The sequence below is a fragment of the Anopheles stephensi genome, chromosome 2 (assembly GCF_013141755.1).
Source record: "Anopheles stephensi strain Indian chromosome 2, UCI_ANSTEP_V1.0, whole genome shotgun sequence".
NCBI lineage: Eukaryota > Metazoa > Arthropoda > Insecta > Diptera > Culicidae > Anopheles > Anopheles stephensi.
In genome coordinates this window covers 48,299,290-48,315,545 of record NC_050202.1, presented here as the reverse complement: position 1 = coordinate 48,315,545, position 16,256 = coordinate 48,299,290, and the positions used below count along the sequence as shown (strand labels likewise).

The 16,256-nt window shown below is 42.6% G+C and overlaps 1 protein-coding gene across 1 annotated transcript; it reads left to right on the top strand.

Annotated features, from left to right (window-relative positions):
• The first annotated feature begins 7,155 nt into the window (after window positions 1-7,155).
• LOC118508313 (fork head domain-containing protein FD4-like) lies at window positions 7,156-9,253 on the top strand. The gene has a single exon (XM_036047981.1). It carries the CDS (start codon window positions 7,515-7,517, stop codon window positions 8,727-8,729), a length of 1,215 nt encoding a protein of 404 aa, XP_035903874.1. The 5' UTR covers window positions 7,156-7,514; the 3' UTR covers window positions 8,730-9,253.
• The last annotated feature ends 7,003 nt before the right edge of the window (window positions 9,254-16,256 follow it).

Genomic DNA, 16,256 nt, shown 5'->3' with positions numbered 1-16,256 from the left:
GTGAAAACCATCCGCAACGAAGCAAAGACTTTGGCGGGATCACCAGCAGCATGTGCAGTGATGAGCTTGCAGCAGCTGCAACAGCTTCCGATTCATCGCATTAGCTACGGATGTTTTGGCGTGTAATTAGTACACAACACCAAAAGGGACAAGGGGACGTCCTGACAAAAGCGGGTAAAATCAATTCGAATGCAGTTGCGTTCGAAACAGTACATCAGTTTCAGGACTTTCGAATTGGGCCGAAGTGAACAAAGAAACGCACTGTGTGCGGTTCAAAATATCAAAATATTTGCCATATGTGTGCGGTTACCCTAAGCAGTCAGAAAAAAGGGCGCGTTATTGCATGCCCAAAGCTATATGAATCATTCCGTTTTACGATTTGAATAAAACATTCCGAAACATGCCGGTTCCCGATTCCTTCAGGGCATTTCGATTGTCTAAATCGAACCGTACAATGGACACATACACACCCAACCCAATGAATGTGTCACGCGTTCTAATGTGCATAACCGAAGGGCAGTTTTCATAATTCATAAGCTTTGGACTGGCATTACCCACTGCATCTTTCGAGTTTTCCTACACAATGCCGGTGCGTTCCTCGAAGCGCATACAGGCACTCATTGAATAAGAATTCTTTCGAAAATTCAAAACTTAAAGGTGTGTTCCCAGACGGGCACGAGCTTGTGGTGCCGCGATCCATACGGGAACAAAGATATTGTGAATATGTTTTTGTAAATTTTGTAAGCTCGTTCCCGTTCTCCGCCCCCCAAAAGAAATGAGGGAAGAATGTTTAGCTGAATAGACTTAGCACTGACCACTCGGTCCACGTGCGCAGCGATCCGTTAAAGGGAAATTGCTAACCAAAAAATTGTAAGCAACCAACCGCACCGAAGCACCATCGTGCGACAAGGAGTGGACACTTTTGATGAATTTAATAAAAGCAATAAAAATTAAAAAATCCTTAATTATTTATCAGCATCGAAAATTACTTAAATAGTAAAGAAAAATGCAAATGTACAATCTAATTAATAGAAAAATGAAACAAGCTCATCTGGTTATTTAAACCAGATAATTTATATGGCTAAATTTAATGATTTTTCTAATAGTGCATAAGTTTTGAAAATACAAATATCAATTGTTTTTAAGGGATACTTTGGTACTTATTTTAATGCTAATGAAAAAAGGATGATATTAACCTCAACCATCCTAAAAACTCTATTTTTATCAGGGAGCTCTACCCACAAATTTCTTCAATGCATTCCTACTTTCTACATCAAAGACATATTTAATAGTATTGTCACCTGTTCCTAGGCTTTTCTCCTGGAATTTTCTGGGACCCTAACCAATTATTGCAAAGTAATGGGATAAGGAGCTTTAATAAAAGATTGTTCCATCTGAAAGTCTGAAAGAAAATCGTCATAAGCCTTCAGTGTAATTCATTGTGCGTGACATTACATAGTTGCAAACAATAGAATAAGATCAGTTTTATATCCTATTTTCAAAGTATTGATTTCGATAATTCTACTCGATATAATCAAACCAAAATTTGGTAAAACCATCCTCCACAGTATTGATTTCATTCTAAAATATGGCTATATTTTCATGAAAATGATTAAAAAAATTTCCGAATCAATTTCTTCATTGGTTCAATGATAGGATTTTGTCCCAACATCTTAAACTAAAATTTAAAAAAAAAAAATTTTTTTAGGTAATTCGTTGGAAAACGGCACCGGAACCTGAATTTTACAATTCTTACACACATTGGATGGTCTTATTTTATTGTTCATCTGTGAATATTCTTCAGTACTTAGACGAAAAAGTCTGCTTATCTTAGTTAAAGTTTCACATCAATAAAGTCACTTGGCGATAAAAGCTCAGATTTGTTAAACAGTTTCCATTTGCATTCTTCTTCTGTCACACGACACTGTTCGGTGAGTAGAATCGGTCCCCATCAATCAAACTTTAAAGACTTTCTCAAGCAAAGAGAAAACCTTATAGTATGTACATCCGGGATAAAGCTCCTGAATGTCTTTTTCTTTTGGTTCAATAGTAACGACTTAGTCTTAGTCGAATTGCAGTTCTGGGAACTAGTCAATTTTGTCTCAATTTTGTAATACTCTGTTGACAGGAGAACTCAATTCAGGGACTTCCTATGTAAAATTATTTTTATGTATTTACTTCAGTATATTCCAAACATAAGAATTTCATTAAATTATAATCACAGAAGGATTGCTGTCGTATAAAAACTATAGTTTGGCATAATGAGCATGAAACATTGGCTAGTAATCAAAACAGATTCATTTAAAGTATAGCTTAATATTCCCAGAACCTTATATTCGCACGTTTGTTCTACGCTGACCCACCGTGCAATGGCTGGCTTATTCGGGCGTATAGAATAGGCTTTCCATTGCGAGGAACTGTTTCCGAAATCTCTACCACTTCCTGGTAGGACGTAACGCGCAGGATGTTGTAAGGAACCACACCTAAGCCAGCTCAAAAAAACGGCAACCGGCAAGTTTTCCTAATACATTGAATATCTTTCGCGTGGTTGCGTTCACTGTGGACTCACAATCACATAAGGACACAAAGAAACAAAGGAACTGGTTCACCGATCGTTGGAGGTGTGACACATGTGTACGCGTTCTGACCGACAGATGCAGCGAAAGGTGGGCGGTTGGACGTGCTTCGGGTCAGCCAACGTTTTTCAGGTAAGCTTTCGATCGGTCGATTGTTGAAGATTTGTGAATGAACTGTGAACGCTTCGACGAGGGGTGTTGAAAAATGCATTATTGCAAGCATCCGGATCTAGCGCCGGAGTTGTCGTTAAGCACCATCCGGGGCCGGTCATTAATGGAAGAAGCGCAATAAAAATGGTGCTGCTGAATGAAGCACCCAGCACCCAGGTGGTTAGGTAATTATCACTGCAACCTTACGCGCCTTCACGCTCGGAACCGATGGGAAAGAAAACAAAACAGTAACAAGAAAGAAAAAAACAGCCGGAGACATCTCTAGAACCTGCTGTACCTGTAGCTTCTTTATCATTCATGGGGCAGAATAAAGATTTTTTTGTTGGTCTTCTTACCTTGATTAAGGAAAATCCCGATCTTAAGCTGTCGCCACCTGCAATACGGTGAGCGGAAAATGGTGGGGTAGCAAAAACCAATTACAGCACGAGCAATTCGTGTACTGAGTTTTTACAACATCACCCGTGCCATGTTTATCTAGTGACATTCGCGTACCTTCCGGGTTGAGCGGGCAGGAACTCGCTACGCTTCCAACCCTTCGCTACCGTGCCATATAAGTGTGTGTGTGTGTGTGTGTGTGTGTGTGTGTGTACGGATGTGTTGGGAAAACCCCAAACATGGTAAATATTTACGATCGATCGTTAGCATGCGGTTCTACTGAATGGCTCAACCACACACACACAAGTAAATGAAAAAAAGAGAGATCAAGTGATACATGTCTAATGGAACTCTTCTCGTGCTGCTCTTGCATTTTTAAAACACTAAACTATTTTAAGAATGGAAAGCCTTTGGTTTGAACAGAAAAAAAACTCAACGAAATGGCTCCCGTTTGCCAGTCCATCCGTACCCGCTCAACACAAGCGCACCTGTTATTTTTATTGCCGCAAATGGTGAATGAATGCAGTGTTGCTGCTGTTGCTGCTGCTGTTCGCCTTAACCCGATTGCTGGCGATTTCGAGACGCTCAGGTTCGTTGTTTTAGTTTCGCCAGTTTGCTCCATTCGCTCACCCGGTGGAACCAATCGACTAATGGAAAACAAATGAAGCATCCTTTGTTTTTTGGTTGCTGCTGCTGCTGCTGCTTGCTGACCGGTCGGCGCAATTCAAAGGCGTCAATTTAAATATTTGTAAAAAAATATGTAAAGCAACAGCTAACTACAGTCTATCCAACAAGCGTTAGTACGTTCAGCTCGTTCGCGTGTTGAATTTTCCACACTAAATGCCTTTATTTTTTGTGTTGCTCTGGTACTGTTTTCCTTAAGGTTGAATAGCCCAAGTAACAATTGAGGGTCTAGCACAGTGCTTAAGACGGTTAATCAAGTGCAGTTTTGAAGTTTTTATTTTCTCGTTTTTAAAGAAGATGGTCAACTCTGATTCAATTCAAATAAATTCAATATCATTCAATATCTTCCTAGTGTCAGACTTTGCATTCCGTGCAATTGAATGATCAATTGATCGATAGAGCTAATTTTATCCTTCCTTGCGTATGAACAACGCATCATGTCATTTAATATGTATCAAATAAATGCTACAAGCTGCTGGTATAAAGGCTAACAACAGCGAAGCAAATATATTTCATAATCAAGTATTGCAAAAGGTATATTTGAAAATAATAAAAAAAACCTCCGCTAACACCTTTTATCAATTTATCAAGATATATGGAGGCCCCGAAAGGAATGGCAGTAGAAGTTCCTCTAATTTTGATGTTAGAGGGAAACAAACGGAATTCACTCACCGATGAGGACCCGAACGGCCACTCCTTCTGCACCTAGGTTGATCTGCAACTGTTTATTCCTGTTCTAGGTCTAAACTGGATTACCGTATTAAGAAAACAAACTGCTACTTATTTAAAATTTTCATTATACCAAGTTGACCAACAAAGCCTCAAGCGACATCTTCAAATCGAGCATCGTTTGCTCAACTTTGGCGATGTTTAAAATAGGTAACAAATTTTGTGCACATCTCTGTCTTCACCTTTTAATTGATAAGGCACATCAAAACTGCTCAAAACTTAGGTATTCAGAAGTTTTGAAAAAAAAATCCATCTATTTCTCTAAGCATACTATCCACCAATCATATACCATTTGCGTTCAACTATCTACTAACTTCATTTGGCTCTTGTTACAAGGAGTTGTGGCACACTTTGTTTTCCAAGCAGGCCCTTTATTCGATAACCGAAGATTTCAAAGATATTTCCAGCTTATATCAACTGCGATTCAATAGCCACAAGCATGGATAATCGCAACATTTTTGACCAAAAATCAAGACAGGATTCTGGTCTGGATTAGAGTACAAAGCAACGGCTTCTGGCGTCCTCAAAATTCAGATTTCCAGCATGGATTTCCGTTTAATATACTGCTTCCAAAACACTAACACGCATTAAAAATATCAATTATTGCATACAACTGCCAATCATTGCAATATCCATGGGTTCTAATGCATCCAATTCCTACTTTGGTGGTACTTTCCTACTTCGATGAGATACACATAATAAGTGGATACTCAATTCTTTCGCTTGTTATTTGTTAAAACATATGTTTTCTCAATTTTAAGAAAGATTTTGGTTATTTTTTGTTTAAAATGTGTGCCAAAAATAAATAAAGTATCGAAGCTGCTTAACATTTCAATAGTATTTTCTAACCTCCCAGAAGGATAACTTAATAAGACTCATTGCTGTTATTTTGATCTTAATGTACTGGAAGGACAATAGAATAAGGCCGCTTAATCAATTGAAATCGTAATATTGAGGTTTTGATGATGAATTTAAGCCAATTTTTTAAGATTTTTTAGCGAAATCAATCAATTGATCGGATCAAAGGAGAAATCGATTCTGAGTGTCTTATTGTAAATCTCGTGAAAATATGGAAAAAAAAAATAATATAACAAAAATTTTTATTATTTATTTTAAATTATGATGGCTTGAAGCCGTATTGTCAAAACAAAATTATTCATCAAATTAATTTCGATTTCTTGCAATATAGCTAGCAGAAGCATCGAAAGCAATGGTTTGATACAGCGAAATCCGTTATAAAAGTGGCCTGAATCAATTGCCCGTCACTGTACAGGTTTTAATAATTATCGCAACTTTAAATTTTTTAAGATTAAAATTTCAGTATTATAACACACATTAACAAATTAATTTCCTATTGAAATTAGTGCACCCTTGACGAAATTTCAATAAAATCCCGTTCGAGACTTAAAAAGGCACCAGTAAATGCTTCTTGGGTAATGCTCGATTTCGAACGCCATTTGGCCGAAACTGTTTACCTAAATTACCATACGAACAGTTTTTTTTTGCCGCGTAAAGCGCCAACCAGCCGTGAGGAAAGGATGGATCATCAGGAGCTCACGAAGCGAGGAAGATCGTCGGGTAGGTTAATTGATTTTAAATTTACAGCTAATTACCACGTAATTCAAATAGAAGCACTCGAGGCGGCCTTACCTCCTCGCTTCCTTATACGGACGGCAAACCCGTGGTGGAAAATTTCAATCCAATGCTAAAGGGTAGACAGAGGATGATAAAAAACAACTACAACAGTTGGCTCTCGTTTGTACAACGCCAAACGAACGAGTTAAACATCGTTCATAGACATAACGTTTTTATGACCTTAGTGTTCCGTTTAGCATCAGCATCATCAGCGAGCATCATCAGCGGCATGAATCTGTTCGCTGGAAGCATCACTCCCTAATTGGAGCTGCCTGAAATCTAACCCCCGCCGAAAAACGCCGTGATGATGAGGTTACTTCACACACGGGCAAAAAAAGAAAACAATTCCAGCACCAGAAAACAGCTGCAGTAACGGGAGCTCGCCAAGACGACCCCGGGAGAGAGAATTATTAAATTTCCTACAAATCATTATCCACGATGAAACGTAAATTCATAATTAATCATGTAATTTACTTAAGCAACGTCGCTAAGGTTTTTTTTTTGCTCTGCGCTTCCCCAACAGCTCCGTTGTTTCGCTCCAAACGCACACACACTGAACGAATCTGAAAGATCCCCAAGAGTTTGGCAAAAAAAGGCAAATATTTGATGGAATAAAGTGTGTATTTGCCCGTGGAACGCTGGTGCTGCACTTGCGCCGTTTGTCCAACGCCCAGGGTAGTAAATAAAGAGGGTAGAATGGACAGCAGCCACAGAAAAAAAATGTAGGGGAAGCTACCCCCTGAGCGTGCGTGCGTGTGTGTGTGTGTGTGTGTGTGAGTGTAAAAGTAGGCGTGACTTCCATGAGCGTGAACTGTGAATGGTTGGTCCCAGCTATGGCTGTGGTGGAGGGAGCCGTCGCCCGTTACCAACACAGACAGACACGACGGTAAGCTACGGTACGGTGTGAATGGCTGACCGATGTTCCCCATTCATACCTACGCACCCTTACCTCGGTCCGGTTGCTCGCTATGTTACATTATGTTTTTATGCTGCACCATTCGTCAGTTGTGTACGAGAAACGGAAGCGAACGGATCGTCGGACCGGACAGAGTAGAAGAGAGTTTTTCGTGTGGACGATTTTCCTGATCGATTCGAGTGTGTGTCTGTGTAGCTGTGACGGAAAAACGGATTCCGCTAAACAGTTCTAACACCAAATCTGTTTCACTGTGAACTAAAAACTGTGTAAAGCTTGATAAGCTGTGTGCAAAGCGAAGCAAATGACAAGTTATTCGCTAAAGTGGCGTGAATAACCGAAGCAACCCCCCAGAGAGTGCAATTATCTGTGTGCCAAAATCCCACCACTAGTCCTAGTGTTGTGCCGTGTGTGTGTGAAACCTGCAAACAATGCCTCGGCCATCACGCGATTCGTACGGCGATCAGAAGCCACCGTACTCATACATCTCCCTCACAGCGATGGCCATCTGGTCGTCGCCGGAGAAGATGCTCTCGCTGAACGACATCTACCAGTTCATCACGGACCGATTCCCATACTATCGCACCAACACCCAGCGCTGGCAGAACTCGCTCCGGCACAACCTAAGCTTCAACGATTGCTTCATCAAGGTACCGCGAAGACCGGACAGGCCGGGCAAGGGCGCCTACTGGACGCTACACCCGAAAGCCTTCGACATGTTCCAGAACGGAAGCTTGCTCCGTCGGCGAAAGCGCTTCAAGCTGCACCAGAACGACAAGGAGTGCCTGAACGAGGAGTTTATCGCGCTGGCCAACATGAACCGATTCTTCATGGCACAGAACGGTGCACCGACGTACCACCATCACCATCATGATCCGGCCGCCTATTATCCACCACTATCGGAACCGAGCGTGGTGTATGCGCCTATCTCACCGCCGCTTTCGCCACCGGAGGACATCGGTGGAGTGCTTGGTGGGTCCCAGGTTGGAGGTGGAAGTGTTGCCGGATCCGAGTCACCTGTCAGTGTTGCTTCCCTGCCAACCACAGCACCAGCGACAGCGGCGACGACGACAACGACGGCCACGAGTAATCCTAAACCAAAGCGATCCTTCACGATCGAAAGCCTGATCGAGCCGGACAGTTCGTCCGATTCGGAGGAAAGCACAGCACCACCGTACCAGCAGTTCCAGCAGCAGCAACAGCTAGAACACCTGCGCCATCTAAGTCAGCAGCAGCTGATGAGCAATCTGACCGCGTTCAACGAGTATGCGGCAGCCGTGCAACATCACCAGCAGCAGCACCAGCAGCAACAGCACCAAGCAGCCGTAGCCGCAGCAGCCGCAGCGGCGTATGCAGGAAGTGTCCCACTGCATCCGCTACTCCTACCGCTAGGGAAGATGCAATCACCCGCCACCTACTTCCTACACTCCGGTGCGCCCTACCACCATCATCACCACCATCCTCACCATCTGCATCATCTCTATCCTGGCCATCTACCGACGTCCTCGGCAGTCGCGGCAGCCGCTGCAGCTGCCGCAGCAGCAGCAGTCGCGGCTACCGGACCAACGCACCTTCATCATCCGCACCACGAGCTAGTGGCCCATCAAGGTTTGCGCCCGGAACCACCGACGCTAGCGATCGCGTAAGGAAGCTCCCCTACGTGCGTTACACGGCGTCCAGCACAGCTTTAAACAAACAGCAACCTCGAGCTACTACGACTACGGCAATACGGCAATAATAGCAAGAAATGGTGCTCCAGAGATATCGTCGTTCCTCGCGAGGGTTGGAATGGGTTTTATTATTTTGGACTGAATTGTGATGTTTTTTTTTGTGTGTCGTAACTATTAGACTATTAGATTTTATTTTTTTGACTCGATTTTAAGTGCTTAGATTATTACGAGATGAGATAGAAAGAGAGAGAGAGAGAGAAAGAGAGAGCGATGAAGTATTCTTTTTTGCGTTGTAATAGTCTAACCAGCCTAATGTGACGTTAATAAAAATTGGTTTATTTTATGCCTCGCAAACTGAAGAGGTAAGAGAATAACGAAAAATGCAAGCGAAAACCCCGTCGGCAGTTTTATTTTCGGTCCGTGTTCTGTGTTGAGAGAAATGGTATCATGGGAACTAGTTGGCAATTTTAGCTGCAAAATATAGTTCTGATTATAATTGACTTTTTGTTGTTTAAAGTTTGGTTTTGTGAAATCCATAGAACGTTTTGATGGTAAATTGGAATTTCCAACTTGATTAATTTTCTCCCTTCAAAATTATTCGTTCAAAGTTCATGCTTTGTTGTGGTATATACTCTAGATTCTGGTTATTCTTTCCTTAGCACTTTTATGAGAATTTGTCTACTTTTCATGCCATGCGATATCTCATTTTATCGATCAATATCATAAATCGATTAAAAAGTTCCAACAGGATTTTTTTCTGCCTTTGGCATTTCGCGCGAACAATGCTGTTTGATCGATGTATTGAACTGTATTCGATGTTGTTTAATTGGAAATGCTCTGTAAGTGGATTCACAAATCAAAATTGAAATGATCTCTATTTCAAATAATATTCTTTAAAAAAATGTTACCCGATTTCCGGAACTGGCTAGAATATTTTCTGAAGATACCACGATTTTGAAATTACTTCTTTGGACTGTTCACATGGTGATACGCACGTTTTTATCTTTACATTGTGTTCCATCATTATATCTTTAGTGTGGTCACTTCTCCTCATTGTTGTACCTCAGTCCTACAATTACTCTCCTAAATTATGTGTTGGTGATCTGAGTCTCGGCGCAAGTTTCGGTGGCACAGTGGCAGTAGTCACGCGTCAATATCATCATTGGATTATAATCCTATTGTCTAAATCTATATCCTCGTTGATCGTTGATAAGACTCCTTGCGAGGATCTTTCAACTTTTCAGTAGCACTTTCAAATTTCAGGTTTTAGCATGAAGATGATCATTTTATTTTCATTTATACACTTTTTTATTTGATATGAACATTTCATTGAATCACCTCTATAACCAAACTTCTTCTTCTTCGTGGCTGCCCGAAGTTGAGCACGTCTGTTAGATAAGGCCTGGCCGCAAATCCGCTTCCAGGAAATTCGTACCAGGGATGCACTCTTCCAATCTCGAGAGCATCCGACCAAACAATATCCGAGTATATGTATGCGAATCAGTCCATTTAAATTAAAGGAGCCCCATGGGGCCTTTATGATATGATAAAGGCTTATTGCTCGAAAGAGCAAATATATTTTGTTTTTTTTTTTTTAATTTAAATTTTGGCAATTTTGGTTCCTTTTCTGGCTGCGTTGACATGATGCGTCATGAGAAATTATGTGAAGCAGTTAGCGCTGAGCTTAGATCATAGAGCAAATGCCGAAGTTTGTATGGTGTTTACAAGTTACAAAAAGCCAAGCATCGATCAGAGATATTGATGACCAACGGAGAAACCCACTGAAAACCAGTTAACAAGTAAGTTGTTTCAAAGCAAAGGCCCGGCCTGGTCGTATGAAGCTTCTCTCAACTCTACACTATTTTATAGCATCGTTAATTTATACTCGTTATATTTTTTAATAATATTTACAGCAGAATTTTTTTCAGCCAAAAAAATTTTTTTTAATGAATTTGTATAAATCATTTATGTACAAGACATATGAGTGAAACCCCATATTAAACACGCTTTCAACCGTAGATTAAACCCCTATTACTTGTATACCTCTAGAACTGTTCATCGAATTCTGTTTCCACCTATAAACTGGAATTTTTCAATCTTTTCCCTTTTCGACTACTTTTATATCATAAAAATATTATTCATCATGACACCTCGCAACTACTTTTTAACCATTTCCTTTTTATCAACTTCAGTTTAAAGTTCCCTTCATAAAATCATCCCAGCATCGTAATCTCCTTCTCCTCCCCTAACTACAATGCTCGTCCCGGAGCAACATATTGTCAACCCCGTAACGGTTATGAATGAAAATGTACACACGTTTCATTCATCTTCAAACTTCCCTTACGGAGGGAAGAGAGCGAAAGATAAACACCGGAGGACACCCATTCAAGGAACGAATGCCTCGGCCACTCACCAGCCCAAAACAGCGGCCAACTGTTTGCTCTGCGGAAACCGAACGGAAATATCTCTACCCAAAACGGGGAATGTTTTTAAAATAAACACTAACCTCGTTTGACGCCCTCATCACAAACTGACAAACACCCAGATTTCTCTTCTTTTTCTTCTGTGTGTGTATGTGTTGTCGTTATTGCTATTATTACTACCAGCCTGATCCTTGGAGTGTTGTAGTGCAGGTAAGGTAGCGATTTGTTCATTATTTTAGACACATTTTCGAAATGTTTCGCTACCCATGTTTTAAGGCCTTATAGCCCCAGCAAATGGGTGGCATTGTGGCAGGCTAGCAGAAGTACTCGTAGGGTGAGGTAAAAAAGGAGGTGCGTGAAAAGAGCCTAAACGTTACGTTACGGGAAGGGATCAATCAATGAAGGCACACACGTTGGTGGAACGGTTCGCCGTTCTTGGGCGAGCTCCATTGAGAAATGTATGCGGTGTAACTATGTGAAGTGTTTGCGATTAAAGTTATAGAATTGAATTGTTGTCCTCCCGTATGATTCCAGGCTTATTCTTTAGGTTAAGTAAAAAGGAGTAAATATTGCAACAAAATTCTCTTCCTATACTTAACATCAGAACAAAAGATATTAGCTTCAACTTTTGCCACGTCATTCAGCTCCTTGCAAATCCATGCAGAAAATATTTTCGCTTAAAACCCGAGGGCGAGGGTAGTAAACTTCACCGGCTCTAACGAAACTAGAACCTGCCCAATGAACGGGAGTGTTGTAGGTCTGCAGTACCAAACGGGTACACCAGGTTGGCAAGCGTGGTGTGCGTGATTTGCGCGAATTGATTTTATGCAACTGCCTGACGGCCTGTCTAAAAGGTAAACAATGTTTCGTTAAGGGCAAATGGCCAACCGGGCCGTACGCGGGGGTTTCGTACGTTTGACTAGTGATTTTGTTTATTTTACACTATTTTTCACTTCCGTTCGAACGTTGATATTAACTGTAGTTCAACCGCAGCGCAACTATTGACGGTGCGCGGTAATTAAATTGGTTGTTTATTGGTCGTAGAAATTGGGATGAATTTGTTTTATTTATTTTTAAGTGCTGGTCCCGAATTGAAATTATCAAAAAGTGATGAATATTTTAAAAAAAATAATTATTTATCTGAATTTAATGAATTACGGCAGAAGACTAAGCATATACAACTCCTCTACAGGTGCTGAGTCTAGTATTGTTGCCAAAGAAAATATTCAATTTAACAGCTTATCTTCTTATGACCAGTTTAAATGTATGGGTCCTATGGGTGACATATTCATTATTGAAGAAGCATGTGGTGGGACTCTTGGTACCCTTAGGGCTCCCTGAACAACAAGAGCTCTAACACGATAAAGCTCTTGCGACAAGGTCTACAACTAGATGCAGTTCCAGACACGATACGGCCTCTTGGACTTCGAGGTTAAAGTAGTAGGATGATACTGGAACTCGATGTGTCTTGGTAGGTGAGGCCCTTTAGACGACGATGTGTATGCGATTCCAAGGTTTCTTCTTAGAAAATATTTGTACAATAAGGAGACTATGGCTACGTAGTCCCTAGAGATGGGACTAGGCTAGGCTAGGTTAGGGAGCTAGGGCTCTTCAAGAGTATGATGTACCTTGGCAGAATAAGTCCCTTGGAAGAGGAGGCCTTGTCGATTCCAATGATTCTTCTTAGATGAGGTTGGGACGATGAGGATTATTTGATTATGTGATGTGTAAGGTGATGATACTCATTGGACGAAGGGGTATCTTCCACTACCAGACCTCTTGAAAGATGTGTCTCTCAAACGCCATATCTGTCACCAGGACAAAAACCGGAGGCAAAACGAAGATATTCTTAGAGTTTTTCTTAGGGAGTTCCGGACCTTCTAGATGATCGGTGCTTCCAGGACCCCAAAACCAGCTCACAGCAAAACACGCCTTTAACTACAGCTCGAGGCATCAAGCATCTGCCTAGCTTGCTTACATTAGGAACTATCCCTGGACTCTTCCGGAGACTTGTTCTTTTGAAAGCTTTCTCGGACGATGATTTTATTGGAAGGAGTGGTACCTTTATATACACAAAAGAAACCTTTCTTCGACTATAAAGTCTGTCACTTGGACAGACTTGGAGTTTTTGCGTGGACTACAAGGATCCTTCATCGAAGAGACGGCTCTTAGACGAGGTCGGCTCTTGGAAAATCTACATCTAAGCACCTTAATAGTAAAACGTTGACGTCGGCCAGGCACCAATCGATCGCCCACTCGCACCACTGCTACATCCGTCACTGATTGAAATCATACTTAATCGGTAAAGGCAGTGCTTGAGCACGGTAAACAACGTTCAGCTTCAATGGAAGCTAGGTCATAACTCAAACCCATTCGCAGAATACGATCCAAACCTGTCACTCGATTGACAATTATTGCTAGGTATCGTTAAATTAACCCCGCGATAGCTTTTTTGTTCAGTCCCAGCCAGCATCATCGTACCTCCTAGCCTTGTCACCAGCCTCTCTCCCCCCCCCCCCCTCCCCATCGGAGGCGCAACTCTGCCCAGCACCCGCACCAGGGTAATCATTAGGCTGTTGCGGCGTGTCGACTTCTAATTGCTGCCTCCCCATTTCTGCCGGGCCAGTTAGCAAGGTTCAATGTTTACACAGATCAATTACCTTACGCCCAGGCCAACAGCAGCGGCCCGGTTGGCCCGTACTGACGTTGTTTGTTTCCACCGTAAAGCTGCAACCGGCGCGTAGGCTTGTAGTAAGTCACCAATTTGATCGTACCCACGATTTCCTTTCGAACCCCTCGGTAATGATATCGATTGCTGCTGGGCTGCTGCTGGGCTGCTGTTAATTTGCATTCTCGATCGGCAACCGAGTGGGCAGTGAAATTGTAGCGAGGACGCCCTGGATGACCACATGACAATCTACTTTTACTTCCTACAGGCCGCCGCCAGTCAAGGATAAAGAATGATAAGGCGAATTAATTAGCGTTGCCATTACGGTTGCGTTGCACCGAGCACCGGCAAAACATACAGAACACGCAGTTATGTCGCTTATTATGCTGCGCTCCCCTTTTGCTGTAAATGAACTGCTGCCCATTTACAAAACGATACGGCTTCACACTCTCGTGTTTTGCGAGTTCTCGGCAATAACAGGCGCAAAAATGGGTTTCCTGCATGGAGCAGCAATCTCTTCAGCACCTGATAGCGAACGTAGGGCAAGTGAAACGTCTTATTAGCTGGTGGATATTCGCGCTGTTGCAGCTGGCCACTTGGAGCGGGATTCCAGCCACTCCGAAAGCAACGGAACTTTTGCCCGCGAATCATTTGTCCAGCACTATTTGCATTCCATCAGCATCGGCAGCTGCAGTCGGCAGAAAAAGGGTAGTAGCACTCACACCTCGGCACGATAGTGCGATAATGCAATTGCGAAAACAAATTAAATGCGATTTATTTAAACAGCGCCGCCAACACCGAAAGTGAGAATCGCAGGCGAAAGAGGCAGGAGGAATTAATTATCCACATTGAACCCTAGCATTATCGGACATAAATCTTCGGACACTGTGCGCGGCGCGTACTTGTACGGCCGGTTTGCTTTGCTGCTCGTGATCGTGCGTGATCGTTTGTATCGAATTGATCGCACCAAATGGTTCGCAAAACAGGGTGCTAGAAGTTTGTTTTACACACCAACCACCCTTTGAAGTGGCATCGAGAGACTCATCGAGCGTGTTGCTCAGTAACACCTTCTCGAATGCTCGAATCAGATGCCTCACTGGCCAGTGCCGATCACTGGTTCGGTTTGCTCGCGTTCCTTCGCACTGACTGACAGGACCGCCCAAAAGCTACTCACATTACGAATACGCTCATATCTCTGATGATCTGATTTAAGTGACGGCAGTCTCCCGCAGACTCACCGGTACACCCATCACTTCAATCGTCCGCTAATACGGCTTTCAATCATCGTGCATCGTGGAATCGAATGATCTCTCCCGAAACGAGAAATCAATTAGGGTTGCGGCAACTCGCCCCGCGAAGAGCTCTAACTCAAAGCGTCGGTGCAACTTGAAGCACCACCAAATCATCAAAAGAATTCCGCTTGAACGCGCGTGCGCGTACGCTCGCTCTCTCGCACAGCGGCAGATCGATTTAATTCGACAAATTTATGAAAATTAGCCCCATAACGTAGCATGGAGAACGGATCCCGGTACCACTTGAACCGCGCAAGAACGATCGATCGACGAAATCCGATGAGCTGCTCGATCGACTCACGGACGCCATTCGCTTTCGCCATCCGCCTAGCGGCCGCCGCGGATTGTGTGTTTATAGATCGAATAGATGAGATTAATAAATATGCAAATAAACAAGTCATTAAATCAAATCGGTCTCTCACTCGCTGGTGCGCTGCCTACCCTCATCACTCCACACACTCCACCGGTCCACCGCCAACGTGCGTCCACCAGTAACGACGCACCATCACCCCCGGTACCACCGGTCGCAATAAAATCGTTGAACAAACGCGACCACTCATAAATGAGATTGGAACGGTTCGATAAGTCGTCGGTACACCTTTATGTGTCGCTCAACGGCAAACGGCGCAGTGGCGGTATGGGCGCGACCGAGACAGAGAATAAATCAAATAAAAAATGTTAATTAATAGCACTTTCCAGCGTAGGCAATAGAGTGGTGGCGGGGTGAGAGAGAGGGTTGGGGATCAATCATTGGGACGGTGAGTAGGACATGGATTTTAGTATGTAAAGCTCTAGCTCCAAAGAGACCGAAAGAGATTCTGACATTCTTTTCGACACACAGACTGAATTTAACGGATATTGTAAGGAGTCAGTGGTCAGCAATTGAGCTGCAGAAATTAGGTATCAAATTTTTGAAAGACTCTACCACACTTTCCGATTCAGTGTATTAACTCGCAGTATATTTTGGCAGATCTTAAGTATTTATTATGAAAGTAGCTTGTTGCTATTACACAAACCAATGATTAATTGTGAGAATCAGAAGAATATCTTGTTACGGGTAAAACTAAGGCAACGAAGCCAGATGTCAAGGAAAACAGTGACAGAGCCCGAGAGCTAGTGA

Coding starts and splice junctions, on each gene's coding strand:
- LOC118508313 (XM_036047981.1), top strand. CDS start 7,515: ATGCCTCGGCCATCACGCGATTCGTACGGCGATCAGAAGCCACCGTAC.